The sequence below is a fragment of the Salvelinus fontinalis genome, chromosome 4 (assembly GCF_029448725.1).
Source record: "Salvelinus fontinalis isolate EN_2023a chromosome 4, ASM2944872v1, whole genome shotgun sequence".
NCBI lineage: Eukaryota > Metazoa > Chordata > Actinopteri > Salmoniformes > Salmonidae > Salvelinus > Salvelinus fontinalis.
In genome coordinates, this window is record NC_074668.1 from 69,349,477 (window position 1) to 69,369,277 (window position 19,801).

Genomic DNA, 19,801 nt, shown 5'->3' on the forward strand with positions numbered 1-19,801 from the left:
AAGAAAGAAATGATCTCACTCCAATAAATTTTTATAGAAAGTTAGCAAAAATAGATAAGATCTTGCTACCATGGAAAGGAAAATACCTGTCTATTTGTGGGAAAATCACCCTGATTAACTCTTTAATCATATCACAGTTTACCTATTTGCTTATGGTTTTGCCTACACCTAGTGACCTGCTTTTTAAATTATATGAACAAAAAATATTCAATTTTATTTGGAATGGCAAGCCAGATAAAATTAAAAGGGCCTATTTATATAACGAATATGAATTTGTAGGGCAGAAATTATTAAATATTAAAGCATTAGACCTCTCACTAAAGGCATCAGTCATACAAAAGTTATACTTAAATCCAAACTGATTCTCTAGTAGATTGGTACGAATGTCTCATCCTATGTTCAAGAAGGGCCTTTTTCCCTTTATTCAGATTACACCTGCTCACTTTCGGTTGCTTGAAAAGGAAATAATTTCCAAAATATCTTTATTTTTTAAACAAGCCTTAGAAAGTTGGTTGCAATTTCAGTTTAATCCACCTGAAAGGACGGAACAAATAGTACAACAAATCTTGTGGTTAAATTCAAATATAGTAATTGATAAAAAAACTGTATTTATCGAAGAAATGTTTAAAAAAGGTATAATTTTTGTGAATGATATCATAAATAGGACTGGTGGAGTAATGTCACACATGCAGCTAACACAGACATATGGAAATGTCTGCTCTACCCAAAATTACAACCAATTAATTGCGGCATTACCACAAAAATGGAAGAGGCAGGTGGAAGGGGATAAAAGTAAGGAACTTGTATGTCGGCCTTATATTAAAAAACATAAATAGTGATAGAAAAGTGTGATAAATAAAAACAAATACCAATTTCATTTAAGGACCAAAAAACTTACAGCTGTGCCATATAAATTGCAAAATCTTGGCACATGGTTTATGAATTGATACGCAAAACAACGCCGGATTCAAAACTTCGAATTTTTCAATTTAAATTATTGTACAAAATTCTTGCAACTAATAGAATGTTATATATATGGGGGATACAATCTTCCCAGCTCTGTAGATTCTGCTGTGAGGAGGCAGAGTCATTAGACCATTTATTTTGGTATTGTCCGCATGTAGCTCGTTTTTGGTCACAGATCCAGGAATGGTTGAAGAATTGCAACATTTGCGTAGAACTAACGCTACAGATAGCAATACTGGGGGATTTGAAAAGCCATAGTCAATCAATCAATAATATAATAATTATTTTAGCAAAATTGTTTATTTTTAATTTACAATCCGTGGAAGCTATGAGAATAGGAAGATTCAAATCTTTTGTGAAGCATCACAGCACAGTTGAAAAATATATGGCAAATAAAAATCCGAAATGGATGATGTTGGAAGATAGATGGGAAAGGTTGAGTGGAGCTGAAGGGTGGGACTAATAACAAGATAAACAATGTAGGGCATACGGGATCTGTGAAATGTGTATAGGTGCGGAGCTATTGTGAAATAGCACAGTTACAAGTGGAAATCAAACTGGATGGACAACAGAAATAGAGGAAGGACTAAGAACAAACAAGAGAGAACTATTATAAAGTAGACTGTGTCTGTAAAATGTGTATAAGATGTATAAATTGAAGGTAAAAACAGAAATGTTTATCAGTTTACTCCAATTGGGGGATCGGTGGTAGGGTTTGCGGGGAATAATAATAAAGGTATACTCTTTAAAAAAGTATGTATGTCTATGTAGGTATGTGTATGTATATATGTGTATATGTATGCATACGTGAATGGATATATATATTTACCCCAAAAATATGGGGGATTGGAAATGATGCAGACAATTACATTGGAAGCAACATTCTTTCCGCAATATTAAGCTGATCCACCCCCCCAGAAAAAAACAAAAACAAAAAAAAAACAGGCAGTTTAGGCCAGTGTAGCAAAACAGGTCTCAGCTGTCACATGGTCTTTATGGGACATTATATGAAGTGGGGGAAGCGGTTAGTAATCAGGGAACTTGTGTTTTTAACCTGACAAAATGTTATCAACTACCTTCCTGCACTTAGAACATTTCTTGCTCTAATCTCTATGGTGCAGCTGCTGAAACACAGCTCCAAGTCCTGTATCATTCATGTGCCAATGAAAATGTATATTTAAAAAGGTCCACACCGGGATATGAGAGTAGGCCTAGTTCAATTTCACCAGTGTATTTCTCTGTCTTTTTTGTTGTTGTTCCAGTTGGCCCCAAGCGAAAGGAAGGACGAAGGAAATTCAAGCCACACTTCACAAAAACCACACACACACACACACACAAGATATAAAGTAAAACTTTATCATGACATACAAGTTTAAAGCCCTGAGAACCATATCTTTATATTACTAATATGAACAAAACTGAATGTGTCAATCACTTTGGAAAAGTGCTCCTCTTTTAAATACAATCAGCACAAACCAGTTTTACAAGCATTCACATCTCAATTTGTTTTAATCAAAAGAGAAAACTATATCAGTAATGTTATTATGGACATGATAACAACCGTACAAAAATATGCACAAACCCCACAGATGTATATACGGAGCATTATACAAGCCAAAAACAACAGAATTGATAAATGAGGTATTCAATAACCACTTACGTATTACACAGATTAGGTTAGATTTAAACAATTAATAATCTAATAAAATCCAAACCATCCAGGGACAAGGTTCTGCAGACTTTCAACTTCACAGTTTCCTGAGTGATGTGACCTTGCCTGTAACTGATGACAAAAATCAAAAAGCGACAAAAACCGAACCAGTCTAAAATAGCATTTAGCAAGTCACTAGAGACAGCTTTAGGGTTGTCCAAGATTTGCATTTGGATGTGTCCCTCAGTATACATGCCAATTGCATAACTTCATTATCAAATGCAACAATGACAGCAGCCCAATGCCCTGAGGTAAGAGGTCTTCAAGAGCTCACACAGACACACAATTGTAACCCACATAAGCCTGTGCTGTAAACTGAATTCCCAGTGAATGTGGTTCTAACCTGTCGCCCACCCTTGTCATGGTGTGGTCTTAGAGGACAGCACCACCTGCATTCTCCTACATAGCATTACATGGTTGTTGCATATTCAGAACTTGCTCTCACACTCTCATGCAAAGGCTGTAAGGCTACACTGTCAGACAGTCATTGACTAGACTGATTGGATAGAAAACAGCGAGAGAAACTAAAAAGGGTTTTAGTGACACCACCTAAGTGATCCAGCTAACTCGGTCCATCAGAAGAAAAATCAACAAATAAATAGCATACCTTGGTTTTGAAACCAATAACTTGAACGATGAATGCCTTAATGTCTGACTGAATTCATAAAGATAATGGAAATAGTTCACTCTTCAAAGGATTAAGCTTGAAGATAAAACAGTCATTCCTAGCAGAGAGTCCTGAAAGGTTCACTGGTCTCTCACAGCTGATTAAGGCAGCAACTACATCTTTCACCTTTATTAAATGTGGACATAATATTTCGTCGAGCGATTGCAGGTGTGTCTTCAGTCATTGTATATATGTTGTGGTGGTCCTGTAATCCTGACCTGTGGTCTGCACCACAAAAGCCAACAAATAACAGCTAAAACACAGCTTACTAGGGAAGCAGGTAGCCTAGTGGTTAAAGCGTTATGCCAGTAACCGAAAGGTTGCTAGATCGAATCCCCGAGCTGACAGGGTAAAAATCTGTCGTTCTGCCCCTGAACAAGGCAGTTAACCACTGTTCCTAGGCCGTCATTGTAAATAAGAATTCGTTCTTAACCGACCAGTTAAATTTAAAAAAGAAAACAACAAGGCTGCCCACCTCAGAGATAAGGAGTCAAGTCTCTAAAAGGTTCAGAAACAGTTAAACGCCTCACATTCAACACAGATAATGCTAGAAATTTATTTCATCCAAATCATGTTCTATTAAAAATGCTGAGAAATTACCTGAACAGTTTGAGAATGGAAATACTGTAACAGTGGATGTGTCGGAGGAATTTGGAAGGCCTGAACTTTGAATTGAGACAGAGAAACCAGTTGGCAAAACAGCTACCCTTTCTCCGTCTTATTCAATGTCAAGGTTAGGTCAAAGGGCTTTGTGCAGCATAACTCACTGAGGTATACCCCTGGTATATGTCAGGTGATGCGTGCCATGCCAGGCAGAACCATACCAGTCCCAAGATTCAATCACAGGTAAGCAAAGGTCTGATTAAGATAAGGAAAGCAACATAACTAGAGCTGACAACTTTAACAGCAGGGACTATAGAAGATGGGCTATCATGAAACCCATTCTTTACCCCACTGTATCTTACCTAGTGGTTCAGCTAGCCTATTCAGCTAACCCACAGCAGCTAGCCCACAACAGCCTGGGCAGGGAACAGGGCTAGTCTTTGGTATTCAGCTGTGCACCGACCAGAGGCTACCCCACACACCAGAGGATTACGGTGTAAAAAACTGACCACCTGATTGTACACATGCAGAGCAATACTCTTAAATAGATTTATTCTCATAAAACGCAGTATGAAGTAAGCCAGAGAAAACCGGAGGAGAGCAAACCCATCCCAGTTCAGCTTGGTATAATAATGTGTCCCCAAGAAAATCCAGCAGTCAAGTCTCTACGTATGTAGTCCAGCATTCCGGCAGTCCACTCCTGTGGACCGTTGCTCGTCGCAGGGACTCAACCCACCAGGTCAAGTCACGCTGGCTTTGCAGCAATGAGGTATGTAGTGTACGTCTCCTTCTAGAGAGTCTGAGGTATTCTTTTGAAGACAGTCTGTTAGACTTGCGCATTCTTTCAGTGGGATCCTTTTTTAAATGACAAAGCGAGTCCATAATATTAGACTTCACGATGCTTCCTGAGAAAGGCCCCTCTCCCAAACGGAGAGGCGAATATGAGGTTTGAAAAGGTATGTGGTTAAAACACTTCTGGTCTGCCAGTGTTTGAGGAAAACCATTGATGGGTGATATGTCTCTCCTCTCTGTTGAATTGAAATAGGGACACACACTGATCCCAGAGCAGGGACCAGAACACCTTCACTACCTTTCTGATGATTAGATAGATAGATAGATGCGGGGTGGTGAGTTTGGGGCTTGCTAGTTCTAAACAGATCGGCGGATCAGTCGGTTATTATAACATCGCATTGTGCGTGATAAAACTTCCAAAGCTAATTCTGATCCTCAAAGCCCTTTAGACACAAGGCCCATCTGTATCTTCAGTTCAATTGAAGATTAAGTACATCATTCCAAATAGGCTGAATGAGTGGGTGACTTCCCTGGTATTGATTGTGGGAGTGACTACTGTATACGAGGTATTACATGGCGATCTGTAGGATCAATAATGTAGTGCACTCAGAAGTAAAAAGGTTACGGACCGTCGTCATGGCAACTCGAGCGTTGTGATAGAGTTACTGTATAAATGCGTAGGAGGTGTGCTGAGGTGAGTGAGGTTCCGTTGTGAAATTCCCCAAAATTCCCCTGATTTCAACAAGATCAAAAAGGATACAAAAATAAAGTTAATTCAGGTGAAGTATACTACAGCTCCTGAGGTAAAGATACCACTGCAGGTTACTTGTTTTTAGATATGTATAAAGATAACTAAAAAAATTATAAAAAAATACAAATAAAATACAAATGGCAACAAACAAAATCATAAAATAAAACTCTTCGAGTTCAGTTGTGAACACCTGTCAGTGGGTTTTGGCTGAGCGCTTTGATTGTGTTTAGCATGCATTTGGTATAAGAGTCTCCGTGTGCTGGGTGTCTGAAATGCATGTGTGTTTGTGTACATGTGTGTCGAGTGTGTAAAATGCATAGGTGTGTGTGTGGGTGCATGTTTTCTTGAGATGTAATTGGGTGTGTGAATTGTGTATTCATAAACGGGTAGCCAAGGTTGACAGGAGCGATGAGGTATTTGTTGTGCAACAGTTTTTTTCTTATCGATTTATCAATGTACTGTATTCATGCTAGGCCTCGGTGGTGAGGAAAAGCCTGGAGAGTGGGTGGTAGGGTGGCCTGAGCTAAGGTGAGCCACTGGCGGAGGGCTCTGCCGAGCAAGGCTCCTTGGAAGAGGAGGAGGAGCTTGGACTGTGGCTATGAGCAGAGGTGGCGAACCCAAACCCAGCGCTGGGTCCAGCAGGGGGCACTGTGGCCGCAGTGGACACGCTAGTCCCTGGTGCGCCTGACCTCTGTGCAAACAGGGTTCCTACAGGACAGAAGGACAAACAGAACATTACAGCAAGATGAACAACACAGCCAAATGCGTTTATTTCTGAGTGTATGTACGCTCACGCACGCACACACCTGAATAGTGTGTGCCGTTGACCTCCACAGACGCACTGATGCTAGCAGATCCATTGGTGGAGATGCTCAGAGCCATGTCCTGCTGCTTCTCATCTAGAAAGAAAGATAAATAGGAAGTGTAAACCACTGTGGGCAGAAAGCAAATCCAGAACCTCTGACACATTCAAAAAAATAAAAATAATAATAATTCTCCAAAGGAAAGGACGCAGAAACATGGGAACTAGAATTGAACTCTATTCATTGTCTACACAGGTACTGTACAATAACATGCAGTAAGTGAGAATCGGGTGTCACGCACATTTCCTTGTGGGTGTCTTGCAGCATACATCTGCATAACCCACTGAGGAGAGAAACACAATCATGTCACAGTAACTCCAGGAAAACATTCTGCACTTCCCCTCTCAAAGCTTTTATTGTGTAGTAGTCATAATTTGTTGATTGTTGTACTCGCAAACACACATACAGGCTGCACCTCTACTGAGTGAGTGAGTGAGTGAGTGAGTGAGTGTGTGAGTGTGAGAGTGAGAGGAATAACCAGCATGTGATAACATTAAGGCACCAAATAAAGCATGTGTTATGACGTACATCCAAACAGCCAGAGGCTGAGCTGAAGAGGCGCAGGTCAGTGAGTCAGCTAGCAGAGTGGCCTGGCAGCCTTCATCTCTGTTGTGCAGTGATCACTGCGTTGCCTTTATAATGGCTTCTAAATGTCATCCTGTATCTCACGGGGGAGCTGAGGAATGGGAGTTGGAGAACTGTGAGGGTATCTGGTGTACGCTGTGTGTTTTTTCACGGTGCTCAGAGAGAGTCAGGCATCGAAGGAACTTCAGCGTGCATCACTAGTGTACTTAAATGTATGTTTCATTGAAAAATAATTACTAGTGCATATCAGGCATTACTCCAGTCTCGAATACGTATAGAATGTACTGTATGTGTCAGATACAAACTGACTATGATATGTAACTGTATAGAGTGCCCAGGGGGAGTCAGCCTGGGGACGTACCTCTAGCGGTGGCGCTGTTGCCCAGGCGCAGGTTCATGGGGACCTGGGAGGCCATGACAAGCAGGTTGTGTTGGAAGGCCTGCTGCATCAGACGCTGCTGCTGCTCCTCTGCCAGGCGTGCCATCTTCCTCTCAGGGCCCTCGCCAGTCTCCAGCTTCTCCCTCAGCTGCTCCAGAGTGGCAGCTCGCGCCAGCCCTGACATCTGCTGCTGCCCCAGCGCCAGGGACATGGAGGAACCACGAGCCGCTGCTATCATGGAGGGGGTGATCTCTTCTAGAGGCAGGGTAGGAGAGGTAGGATATGTTACTTCCATGGAAACAAAACTGAGATTCATTTCAGTATCGTAGGATATGAAGATTATTTTAAAATAAAATGACAATTTAACATAGTAAAATGAGGCCAAAGAAAGGGAGGGAGATCTGTTGAAACAATAACTACCTATTTTAGAGAAGAAAAAAGACACAGCAATTATGTGGGCCATTATACAGTATTTTCTGTAACTGAGCCACATTCCAATAACATCAAAGGCAAGATCAGATAAGAAAAACAGGTAATGGTAGTGATCAAGCCAGATCCTATTGATGTGGACAGACAGCTGTAATCCAGGCTGGCCGTAAAGTGTCCTGCTGTCTGTGGGAAACATGTTATTAATCAGTAGTAAATGGTTAAGAGACAGTGAACAGCCCAGGGTCAAACCCTCAGTCACACTCAGACGCTTTGATCACAAAGGGAGTGCATCGATCATCACACAATCTACAGTACAATACACACTGGCAAACAGTGGAGGCTGCTGAGGGGAGGACGGCTCATAATAAATGGTTGGAATTAATGGAATGGCATCAAACACATGGAAACCATATGTTTTGTACCCTTTTTCTCCCCAATTTCATGATATTCAATTGGTAGTTACAGTCTTGTCCCATCGCTGCAACTCTCGTACTGACTCAGGAGAGGCGAAGGTCAAGAGCCATGCGTCCTCCGAAACATGACCCTGCCAAGCATCACTGCTTCTTGACACTGCTCGCTTAACCCAGAAGCCAGGCGCACCAATGTGTCGGAGGAAACACCGTACAGTAGGCGCCCGGCCCGCCACAAAGAGTCGCCAGAGCGTGATGGGACAAGGACATCCCGGCCGGCCAAACCCTCCCCTAACACGGACGACACTCCGCCAATAGCGCGCCGCCTCGTGGGTCTCCCGGTCACAGCCGGCTGTGACACAGCCTGGGATCAAACCCAGGTCTGTAGTGACGCCTCAAGCACTGCAATGCAGTACCTTAGATCACTGCGCCACACGGTTGGCAGAAACCTTGTGTTTGATACCATTCCACTTATTCCGCTCCAGCCATTCCCAAGAGCCTGTCTTCCCCAAGTAAGGTGTCACCAACCTCATGTGCTGCAGAGATTCTATAACACAAGGTCTGCCAATGAAAGTAACGTGTGTAAAGTACAAAATACTCCTGTAAAGGGCTATTAATAAATCAGAGCATTCTTCTTGTAATACTACTCACTGTAGGCTGTGGTGTCTAATCCTTTCCAGACAATTCAAGAATATTCTACTGTAGTTCATAACCATTGCGACAGAGGGCGCCACGGCACTATGGATATTTCTTGAGGATTGTGCTCTGATCAGTCTGATGCGCTCCAAAACTCGGAGCTAAACTCTCACTTCTATCTTATTTGAACCCAATAGACAGCATGGGCTTTGTTTTCCTTTTGCCAAGATGGCTACTCTGTGTTTAGGCTATATCTTAAACTACAGTATTTATTTGTATTAATACATTTATAATAATTTATTTTCTAATCTTAACCCTTAATTTCCAGTCGTTTATTGAGAAGTTGTTGATCCTTTAATACTCACCTTTTTTGAGAGAGTGTACGGGTGAGGCCAGCAGGCCGTTGAGGCTCCCAGCGGCTCCCGCCCCCAGGGCAGACAGGTGCATCTTGGGAGGGGAGAGGATGTGAGGGGCTGTGCTGGAGGAGAAGCGGAAGAGGCTGCTGCTGTAGCTGGGACGACGGCCCTCCCGGCGGTTACTGTCGATGGCCGCCTGAAGCTCGCCTGGCGAACTTAGACCTTTCCTCTCACACTCAAAGGGATACAGGTACTTCATGTACCTGAATGAGACAAACATTAAGATGGAAGATAAAATATGCCATTCGGCAGACCAAAGCGACTTAGTCATGCGTGCATACATGGTCTTCAGATCAGAGTACACACACACACTATATTTGCAAGAGTATGTGGACACCCCTTCAAATTAGTGGATTCGGCTATTTCAGCCACACTCGTTGCTGACAGGTGTATAAAATTGAGCACACTGCCATGCAATCTCCATAGACAAACATTGGCAGTAGAATGGCCTTACTGAAGAGCTCAGTGACTTTCAACGTGGCACCGTCATAGGATGCCAAATTTCCAACAAGTCAGTTTGTCTAATTTCTCCCCTGGTAGAGTTGCCCAGGTCAACTGAAAGTGCTGTTATTGTGAAGTGGAAACGTCTAGGAGCAACAACGGCTCAGCCGTGAAGTGGTAGGCCACACAAGCTCACAGAAAGAGTGCGTAGCGCTTAAAATCGGCTGTTCCAAAATGCCTTTGGAAGCAACGTCAGCACAAGAATGTTGGGAGCTTCATTAAACCGGTTTCCATAGCCGAGCAGCCGCACACAAGTCTAAGATCACCATGAGCAATGCCAAGCGTTGGCTGGAGTGGTGTAAAGCTCGCCGCCAATGGACTCTGGAGCACGCTTCACCATCTGGCAGTCTGAAATCTTAATGCTACAGCATACAATGACATTCTAGACGATTTTGTGCTTCCAACATTGTGGCAACAGTTTGGGGAAGGCCCTTTCCTGTTTCAGCATGACAATGCCCCCGTGCACAAAACAGAAATGGTTTGTCGAGATCGGTGTGGAACAACTTGACTGGCCTGCACAGAGCCCTGACCTCAACCCTTTCAAACACCTATGGTATAAATGTTCCAACATCTACTGGAAAGCCTTCCCAGAAGAGTGGAGACAGCAAAGGGGGGGACCAACTCCATGTTAATGCTCGTGACTTTGGAATGAGATGTTGGACGAGCAGGTGTCCACATACTTTTGTTCATGTAGTGTTGATGCAGTGGCAGAGAGGTCAAATAGCTACCTAACAGAGACCATGGTATGTAACAGCCTGAGTGTGCAGTAGCATTAGCAGCATAGGTATTTTTCCACCTCATAAAAATGTATAAAAGCGAAGCGCATAATGGAGAGAGAACACCGAGGATCAATACGGAGTGAAGAGCACTATCCATTAGATAAGACCAGTGGACCGTTGCTGCTGGAGAGAACAGGCAGGCTGAGTAGGCTAGCATTAAAAATACATAAAGGTTCATTAAGGCTCTCTGGTATACAGGCAGCAGTGTAGTGAGCTAAAGCCCTACACAGGGGCTTCCAGAACGCAGAGCGCTCGCCCCTCAGTGAAAGCACACCTCAATTGCTGTGAACTCTGACCCAAATCACATAATCTATTGGATCAATGGGCTCCTCACACGTGTGATGTAATGGATGGAGGATGGAATGCAGCGAGAGGTGAGTAGTTAAAAGAGAGGGATGTACACACACACACACACACACACACACACACACACACACACACACACACCTAGGGTCAGGATGAACGGAAACATGCAGACAGACAGCCGTCATAGAAAGAGAGAGACACAGATACACACCATAGGGGCACATGACTAAGCAGAATGGGGTAGAGAGAGAGAGAGACTTACTGTGTGCGGAGGGTGAAGGCAGCAGAGGTGATAGAGGTGGGCAGGCTGAGGCCCTTGGTGATCTCTCTCCAGATCTTCTTGTTGATGACCTCCACCAGGCCGCCCTTCTCTGTCACCAGCTTGTAAAGCATGTACAGGTCCAGAACCTGCTTGGCCATGATGGGGATGCGGTTCACTGGAGTCCCTGAAGGTAGAACCACACGCATCAATAGGGATCCAAATATCCTGTTAAAGTGACATTGCTGAAGGAGCTGGAATGGTGTGGATGAGGAGGTTTGTTGCACATTTTAACAACTTTAAAAAAAAGTTAACATTGTTTTGTTTTTTACTCAATATTTTCATAGCACTGTAACATGCTTTGAAAAGTTAATTGAAACAGAAATGGCACGCGATCTTCTATTATTGAAAGTACATTTTCACCCCACATGGTTTGCTGAAAAATACCCAGATGATATCGTTACTGCTCTCGGTGACAGAGGCCCATAACTCAGAGAGCCGGTTGGATTAGACTGGAAAACGTAAACACAAAAGAATAAAAATGACAAAGAGAACATATTAGCCAAGTTAAGGCAAAGACAGCTGGACCTGGAAAGAGGGATTTGCAAACAACAAAGTGAACCTGCTCCAGACTTTTGATGCAGATGCATTAATCTTGTTAACAGCTTATCTGCAGTAAAGCGTGTAGAAAGTGTGTGTGTCGGGGGGGGGGGGGGGGGGGGGTGTAACCCTGGTCTAGAAAAAAGTGCTACGCGCCACTCTCCAGTCCCGACATGTCGGGGGGGTGGGGGCGCTTGTAGGCCTGCTAATCTTTGGGCAGCGGGGGGGGGGGGGGAGCATGGATGGCCTGGGTATAATGAAGCTTATTTCGGGGATTGTGCAGAGTAAATCCACACCCCTCGGCTATTAGCTGTTGTGCTAGTGCTGCCCGGGCCCTGGTGCAGAGTGGCTGCTGAGTAGAGAGGACGGCCAGGCTGAAGCCAAGCCAGCTTTGTGGCACAGTGGTTAATAGCAGCCAATCCTCCCATCCTCCCAGCCTCCGCAGCTCTAACCTGGAATAAGACCCATTAATGTATTTTTCAAATAGCAATATGATCAGGCCAGGAGATTAGCCCTGGTCCTGATTCAAAGTCTCATGTTCTTATTTTCAATGACGGTCTAGGAACGGTGGGTAAACTGCCTTGTTCAGGGGCAGAACGACAGATTTTTACCTTGTCAGCTCTGGGATTCAATCTTGCAACCTTACAGTTAACTAGTCCAACGCTCTAACCACCTGCCTCTCATTGCACTCCACAAGGAGCCTGCCTGTTACGCGAATGCAGTAAGCCAAGGTAAGTTGCTAGCTAGCATTAAACTTATCTTATAAAAAACAATCATAATCACTAGTTAACTACACATGGTTGATGATATTACTAGTTTATCTAGCGTGTCCTGCGTTGCATATAATCGATGCGGTGCGGATTCGCGGAAAAAGGACTGTCGTTGCTCCAACGTGTACCTAACCATAAACATCAATGCCTCTCTTAAAATCAATACACAGAAGTATATATTTTTTAAACCTGCATATTTAGCTAAAAGAAATCCAGGTTAGCAGGCAATATTAACCAGGTGAAATTGTGTCACTTCTCTCGCGTTCATTGCACGCAGAGTCAGGGTATATGCAACAGTTTGGGCCGCTTGGCTCATTGCGAACTAATTTGCCAGAATTTTACGTAATTATGACATAACATTGAAGGTTGTGCAATGTAACAGGAATATTTAGACTGATGGAAGCCACCCGTTAGATAAAATACAGAACAGTTCCGTATTTCACTGAAAGAATAATTGTTTTGTTTTTCGAGATGATAGGTCATTAATATGGTCGAATCCGGAAACTAAGACTCGTATTTCTGTGTGTTATTATGTTATAATTAAGTCTATGATTTGATAGAGCAGTCTGACTGAGCGATGGTGGGCACCAGCAGGCTCGTAAACATTCATTCAAACAGCACTTTCGTGCGTTTTGACAGCAGCTCTGCTGTTTATGAATTCAAGCCTATCAACTCCCGAGATTAGGCTGGTGTAACCGATGTTAAATGGCTAGCTAGTTAGCGGGGTGCGCGCTAATAGCGTTTCAAACATCACTCGCTCTGAGACTTGGAGTAGTTGTTCCCCTTGCTCTGCATGGGTAACGCTGCTTCGAGGGTGGCTGTTGTCGATGTGTTCCTTGTTCGAGCCCAGGTAGCGGCGAGGAGAGGGATGGAAGCTATACTGTTACACTGGCAATACTAAAGTGCCTATAAGAACATCCAATAGTCAAAGGTATATGAAATACAAAAATGGTAGAGAGAGAAATAGTCCTATAATTCCTATAATAACTACAACCTAAAACTTCTTACCTGGGAATATTGAAGACTCATGTTAAAAAGAACCACCAGCTTTCATATGTTCTCATGTTCTGAGGAACTTAAACGTTAGCTTTCTTACATGGCACATATTGCACTTTTACTTTCTTCTCCAACACATTATTTAAACCAAATTGAACATGTTTCATTATTTATTTGAGGCTAAACTGATTTTATTGATGTATTAAATTAAGTTAAAATAAGTGTTCATTCAGTATTGTTGTAATTGTTATTATTACATTTTTCTTTTTTTTTTATTATAAAAATCGTCCGATTAAAATCGGTATCAGCGTTTTTGGTCCTTCAATAATCGGTATCGGCGTTGAAAAATCATAATCGGTCGACCTCTAATCCCCAATGATCCATCGCATCTCCCAAAAATGTTTTCAACATACAATGTCCACCTCTTGAACATCAGACTCTGAGGCCTCATCTTCACTGTCACTTTCCAACCTTGTTGAGGATAGCTCGTTGTCAGGCTCAAAAAGCCTCAAATTGGTCCGGATTGCCACCAATTTTTCAACCCTTGGTCTGCCCGTTGCGTGCTTTTGTGTGTGTGTTCCCAAACAAGGACCAGTTGCGCTCTGAGGTGGCTGATGTTGGTGGGATTTGGCGGATGATGGAGGCAACAGGGGAAAGAGCCTGAGATCCACAAAGTCCCTTCCACCAGGTGGCTGATGAGATATGTTGGCACGACTGCCATATTGCATCTCCATCCCAAAGCTCTTGCTTGGAACTGTACTTTGCCAGACTGCCAAGAACCTTGCCCTCATCCAGGCCAAGGTGGCGAGACACGGTAATCATGACACCATAGGCCTTGTTGATCCCTGCACCAGACAGGATGCTCTTGCCAGCATACTTGGGGTTCAACACACGTTTTGATGCATTTCAGAACTGCAGTTCTCTGCTTGGAGTAACAGTGAAGTGGGCAGGGCAGTACGGATTTCTTCTCTTACATCTGCAAGTAGAGTCTAAACATCAGACAGGATGGCATTGTCTCCCTCAATCCGTGCAATGGCTACTGCTATAAGTTTCAGGAGTTTCAGCCTGCTTACCACTCTCTCCCAAAATACATCATGCAGGAAGATCCTCTTGATGGGGATGTCCATATGAGCAGACTGATATGGCCATTTCTTGGAGACTGTCAAACGTGATGACAACACCACCCCAATGAGTGGCAGCTTCAATGTGGTGCTCTTATTCTTCTCACTTTGCTTGGTGAGGTAGCTTGTGAAGGGTCATCAAGTTATAGCAGCAAACCTAACCATTTCCTTGTCTCTCTTGTAGAGTGTATCCATTGTTTTCAGTGCCATGATGTCCTTGAGGAGCAGATGCAATGCATGAGCAGCACAGCCAATGGGTGTGATGTGAGGGTAGTAGCCCTCCACTTTACACCAAGCAGCCTTCATGTTCGCAGCATTGTCTGTCACCAGTGCAAATACCTTCTGTGGTCCAAGGTCACTGATGACTGCCTTCAGCTCATCTGCAATGTAGAGACCGGTGTGTCTGTTGTCCCTTGTGTCTGTGCTCTTGTAGAATACTGGTTGAGGGGTGGAGATGTAGTTAATTATTCCTTGCCCACGAACATTCGACCACCGATCAGGAGATGGTTGCAATACAGTTTGCTTTCTCTATGATTTGCTTGACCTGCACTTGAACACTGCATCCAGCAAATGAGTAGATAAAGCATGTCTGGTTGGAGGGGTGTATGCTGGGCAAAGAACATTCAGAAATCTCTTCCAATACACATTGCCTGTGAGCATGAAAGATGAACCAGTTGCATACACAGCTGGAGCAAGACAGTCATCAGCATTTCTCTGACTACATTCCTCCCTTGAGTCTAAAAAACTTCTGATTCCAGGAGAACCATGAGCTGTTGCTATCGATAAGGTGTCTGATTCATAATTTTCACTCCGAATGGAAGTAGAGGGACTTTTATCAGAGGTTGCATGTTGTGAGCGCTGAGGGAACTTTTTATGCACTTGGTCAGAGGATTCTGCATCTTTGTTACATTCTTCACATATGATTTTGCACAGTATTCGCAAATGTACACAGCTTTTCCTTCTACATTAGCTGCAGTGAAATGTATCCACACATCAGATAGTGCCTGTGACATTTTCCTGTAAAGATTAGAAAAGAAGTAAAAAACAAAAAAACAATTACACGTACAGATAAATAGTTAAGCAGTTAGATTAAACAACTCCTTTGTAAGATAAATGTTTTAATATGAAACATGTATGGAAACAGGTGAATTAACACTCCTCAGTTAGCAGACTCAAGCAAGCTAAAACCCACATGGTAGCAAAAACTAACTAGCAGAAAATATTGTAACACTTTTCTGTAGGCTACTATTTACTAGTTAACAAAAAATCATGTGTCGTATAAAATACATTCACCCCACCTAGTATTGTAATCAAAACGTACCAGAAAACATGTAGTCCTTGGCTCAGACAGTGTAGTTGTGTGGGCTCAATAGCATCTCATTAGTGTGCAAGATCGTGAGAATCAGCTGTACAGCACATGTGATGGAAGAATGCACTGTGCATGCAGAGGGTTGCAATTCCATTGAATTGGGGATAGTTTAACCAAAATATGCGACAAGACCTAGAATTGCCGTATGTGTATCCCACAAAAAAAGTTCCACTGTTATAAGCTAACTTTTTTGATGAATTTAAGCAAAATTCCCCAGATTCCCAGGCTTAACTTCCCATGGAAAATTTCTAGAAAAATTCCTTGAACTTTACCAGAAAGTTTCTGAATCTTTGCAACCCTACTTATGAATAAAGCCTATATACAATAGGCCATCAACAAAGCCAGCGGTAATTACAGCTAGCTAAGCTAGGAAATCAAAATCGACTACACCTACAAGACAGTGGGAATAGTCTCAGCTTTTCCCCGAATTCAACATTCTGATCTCTAGAGACAATTAACAGATGACACTTTTGCCAAAATAGCCACTTTCTCATCTATAGTACTGTAGTAGTAGTAGTAGTAGTATTGAGTAGAAATAAATAAAACAAATCTGAAAGGATAAACAGACATTTCACAAAACTAGGGTACAATATACACATAACATGAATTTTAGATTGTCCATGGCCGCTAGGACATATCAGTTTCCTGTAAGATTGAGGAAGTGCCAACAGCCTAATAATGTGTCTGGAGTCCTGTCTCTCTGAGTGGTGTATGAGATCACGTCAGGCAGGATGTTTGATTAGCACAGAGAGCATGGTGTCACTACCACCAGCCACCAGAGAGAGAGATGGAGAGAGGCTGGGTAGAGGGTAGATAGAACAGGAGGCAGTAGCCCAGCCCGGCGCAGCGCTTCCAGAACATACAGCCTATCAAAAGCAGAAGGAATGTTGTGTAAAAGGCCATCCTGAGCCCTGGTCAGGCCACAGTTATTTAATGCTGCAACGACATCAATCCTGCATCAAACAATTAGTACAACTGCAGGGGTCAGAGGTTGGCCAGGGGTTATTGATGTCTGAATTAAAGTGCAGGTCAGCAAGAAGCCGTTTTCATACACAGCCAGCCGTATGTCCCCCTGGACAATGAGGCCAGAGCAGATAAGCACAAAAGACCTGACCTGCACTGACAACCCAGCATTTAGGCTTTAATTCACATCAATGCCTCTTCCATTCCAGCACACTAATATCAATGTTAGGAATAGGACCATCAGGAAGCGATGTAGAGAAGTGTTTTTTTTCCGCAAGAATCAGTATTTTAATTTAGACAATAGATTTTTTCCCCTCTGAAGCAGATATTCTGCCTGCGTAAACCAAATACAAACGCGACAATAAACCTAGCGCTACAATAAACCTAGCGCTACAGAATCAAATGAACACGTTTCAATAGGATCTGCTGAAATGTGAGCAAACTGCAACAATCCATTTATGAAAATGATTAAATGACGTAATTAACCAAAGCCCCTTCAGCTAGACTGGAGGAGATAGAGAAACATGAGCGAGAACTAACAACCCACCAGTCTTTGGTGATAAACATCTGCTCTAGCTCTTTTAGGTCTGTGGGCATAATCACTTTAAACACATTTTAATCTGGGGAACACAACCCCAGACTCAGTCGATGTAGAAATGAGTAACAGAGCAGCGTAGCCATGATAGCAGGCCACATATTGAACAGCTGAAGCATTAGCTCATGCTAGCGTTAATGTAGGCCACTATTGGCTGCTTTCTCTCAAAGGGCAGCAGGGATTTGTCCACTGCAGCACCGAAACGATTTGTAATTGGCTACAGGCTTCACATCCCATCATCCTTTGCCCTGGACTGATTTCCCCCCTGGGACAGGGCCATCAGGAGGCGAGTGATTAATGGCTGTGGAGGTCAGAGGTCATGGTGGTGGGAAGTGCTGTGGTGGTGAAGGCTCCCTGAGCCACTCCCTAACTCCTTCCTCCATTCGCAGTACTTCCAGTGTTCAGACAGGGCCAGAGCCCAACAGAGAGAGGCCCATAGGGGCAGGAAGGGCCAGGAGGCAGCCACCTCTCACCCCACTGGGAGGGAGTTACAGTACAGTAATTGAGGCATTATTGTCAGTAGTGGGCAGAGCCCAGCTTAGAAGACACTACGCTGGATAGAGAACAAGATCAAAAAAAGAGGGAGACCAGCCTACTGCAGTCTGAACCAGTCAGTTAGTGAGTCACAGTTCCAGGAGAGAAAACAGAACATTTAAAAACACCAATGAGACTGGTGTTGAAGCATCCCTTCGTCACATGATAAGTTTAACCCCCTTCCCCCTGTACCATCCACACTGCCCCCTACAGTTCCAAGGATGTGTTCAATCTCCATGTGACAAAAAACAAGGTCATTACATTATGATCCCTGACCCATTTAAAAAAAACAGCTGTCTGTCTTAAAGAATTCTATAATAAATACATGAACTGGCTCTTATGCCAGCATCGTAAGTTAAATGTAGCTGATTTCACATTACTGGCATTCCAGCTGACGGGCTGGGGAGAGGAGACAGGAAATGATTTTTTTACAGAATGTGCTGCCACGAGGTGTGGGGTTTCACTACCATCCACCTTTTAGGAGTGAGGGAGGAGGAAAAGAGGAAGGAAAGAGTGGATGGAGAGAGAGGTGAGAAAGAGACAGAAACAAGGGCAGGCAGGAGCGCATTTATAAGCCCATCATTATCTAAAGGATATATCGCTTTCTGTGGACCCCCTCCCCCTATATACACACACCCCCCCATGCTCTGAGAGAGGGAAGGAGCAGATGAGGTGGATGGGACAGCCAGCTGGATAAAGACTGGATTACTGCTATAAGGTGTCAGCCAAAACACAAATGGCCTCTGCCTCATGTCAGTGTCCTTTCAGAAGACCCCCCCCCCCCCCCCCACCACTTTGGATCCACCACACCAACAGCAATATCCCAGATTAGACCAAACAAGGGCCTGCAGCTCCCCACCACTGTTCTGTTCTGCCTCTCTGTCTCAGACCCACTACAGTCTACAAGCAGCCCTGACCCCTCCTGCTGGATGTTTAGTTTACCCAGGGACCCAGGCCATTTGGTTTACATGTTCATATGTTCAGCCTGGTATTGTCAGGGCCTGCTATGCTGCTGCTGGAGCAGCGTTTGTTTTATTTTTAATGCCGGGCCGAGGGACATAGAAGGTAAAGTCCAACGACGGTATGGAATTCTTTAGCTATCTTTAGTCTGGGGAGAGCCATTCATATGCATCACATGACTGACCAATTCATATCAAGTGGTACGGAATATGTATGTGGACACACAGCAGCCAAGCAGCCCTCCTATCTATAGCGAGAGTTAAGATTACCCCCTATATATGTAGGAGGCCAATAACACCAGGCAGGCGGGGATATAAAAGCACAGCTGGTGCCGGCCAGGCCGGGGGGGGGGGGGTAGTGTCTCATGACAAACCATTAAAAAGAAATCCCACAACAAACATTTGAAGAGTAAATTGCAAAGAGACCTTCCATTATGTGCTAAACTCAATACACAACATGTAAATCACTAGATTGAAGCCTGGGAACGAGAGCCCTTTTTATTTATAGGACAAATCCTTTGATACATCAAGTCTCGTCAATGATAAAGGAACAACAGTAACAACTCACGGAGTAGACCGTGAACTGGCTGCGGTCCAAAATGGGGACGGTAATCTCTCATTGGGAACAATTAGCTTAGTAAGAAGATCAGCGATAAGGGGGTGAGAGAAGGAGCAAAAGAGAGAGGGAAAAAGAAAGATTCAAAAAGAGGGAGAGAGAAACATGACTCCCTCCTCTCGGGTCATAAAGATGGGTCACCTGGTGAATTGGGGGAGGGGGATTGAAAGGGTGGAATGTGGGTAGCGCAAAAAGTGAGACGGACACTTCAACTGTAACCCAAAT

General features: G+C 43.5%; 1 protein-coding gene across 3 annotated transcripts in view; it reads right to left on the bottom strand.

Moving 5' to 3' along the window:
* Positions 1 to 2,306: 2,306 nt before the first annotated feature.
* Positions 2,307 to 19,801, bottom strand: part of LOC129852711 (AT-rich interactive domain-containing protein 3B-like) — an 84,396-nt gene continuing 66,901 nt past the window's right edge. Inside the window, exons 5-10 of one of the 3 annotated variants that reach the window (XM_055918328.1) lie at positions 11,057 to 11,240; positions 9,158 to 9,411; positions 7,300 to 7,569; positions 6,595 to 6,636; positions 6,297 to 6,389; positions 2,307 to 6,198 (exon numbers count right to left, since the gene is read on the bottom strand). In XM_055918328.1, coding sequence (XP_055774303.1) covers positions 6,014 to 6,198; positions 6,297 to 6,389; positions 6,595 to 6,636; positions 7,300 to 7,569; positions 9,158 to 9,411; positions 11,057 to 11,240 — 1,028 coding nt within the window. In that variant the 3' untranslated portion in view covers positions 2,307 to 6,013. Of the gene's footprint in view, positions 6,199 to 6,296; positions 6,390 to 6,594; positions 6,637 to 7,299; positions 7,573 to 9,157; positions 9,412 to 11,056; positions 11,241 to 19,801 lie in introns of all 3 variants that reach the window. The other 2 variants (XM_055918327.1, XM_055918329.1) reach the window with 2 other exon arrangements.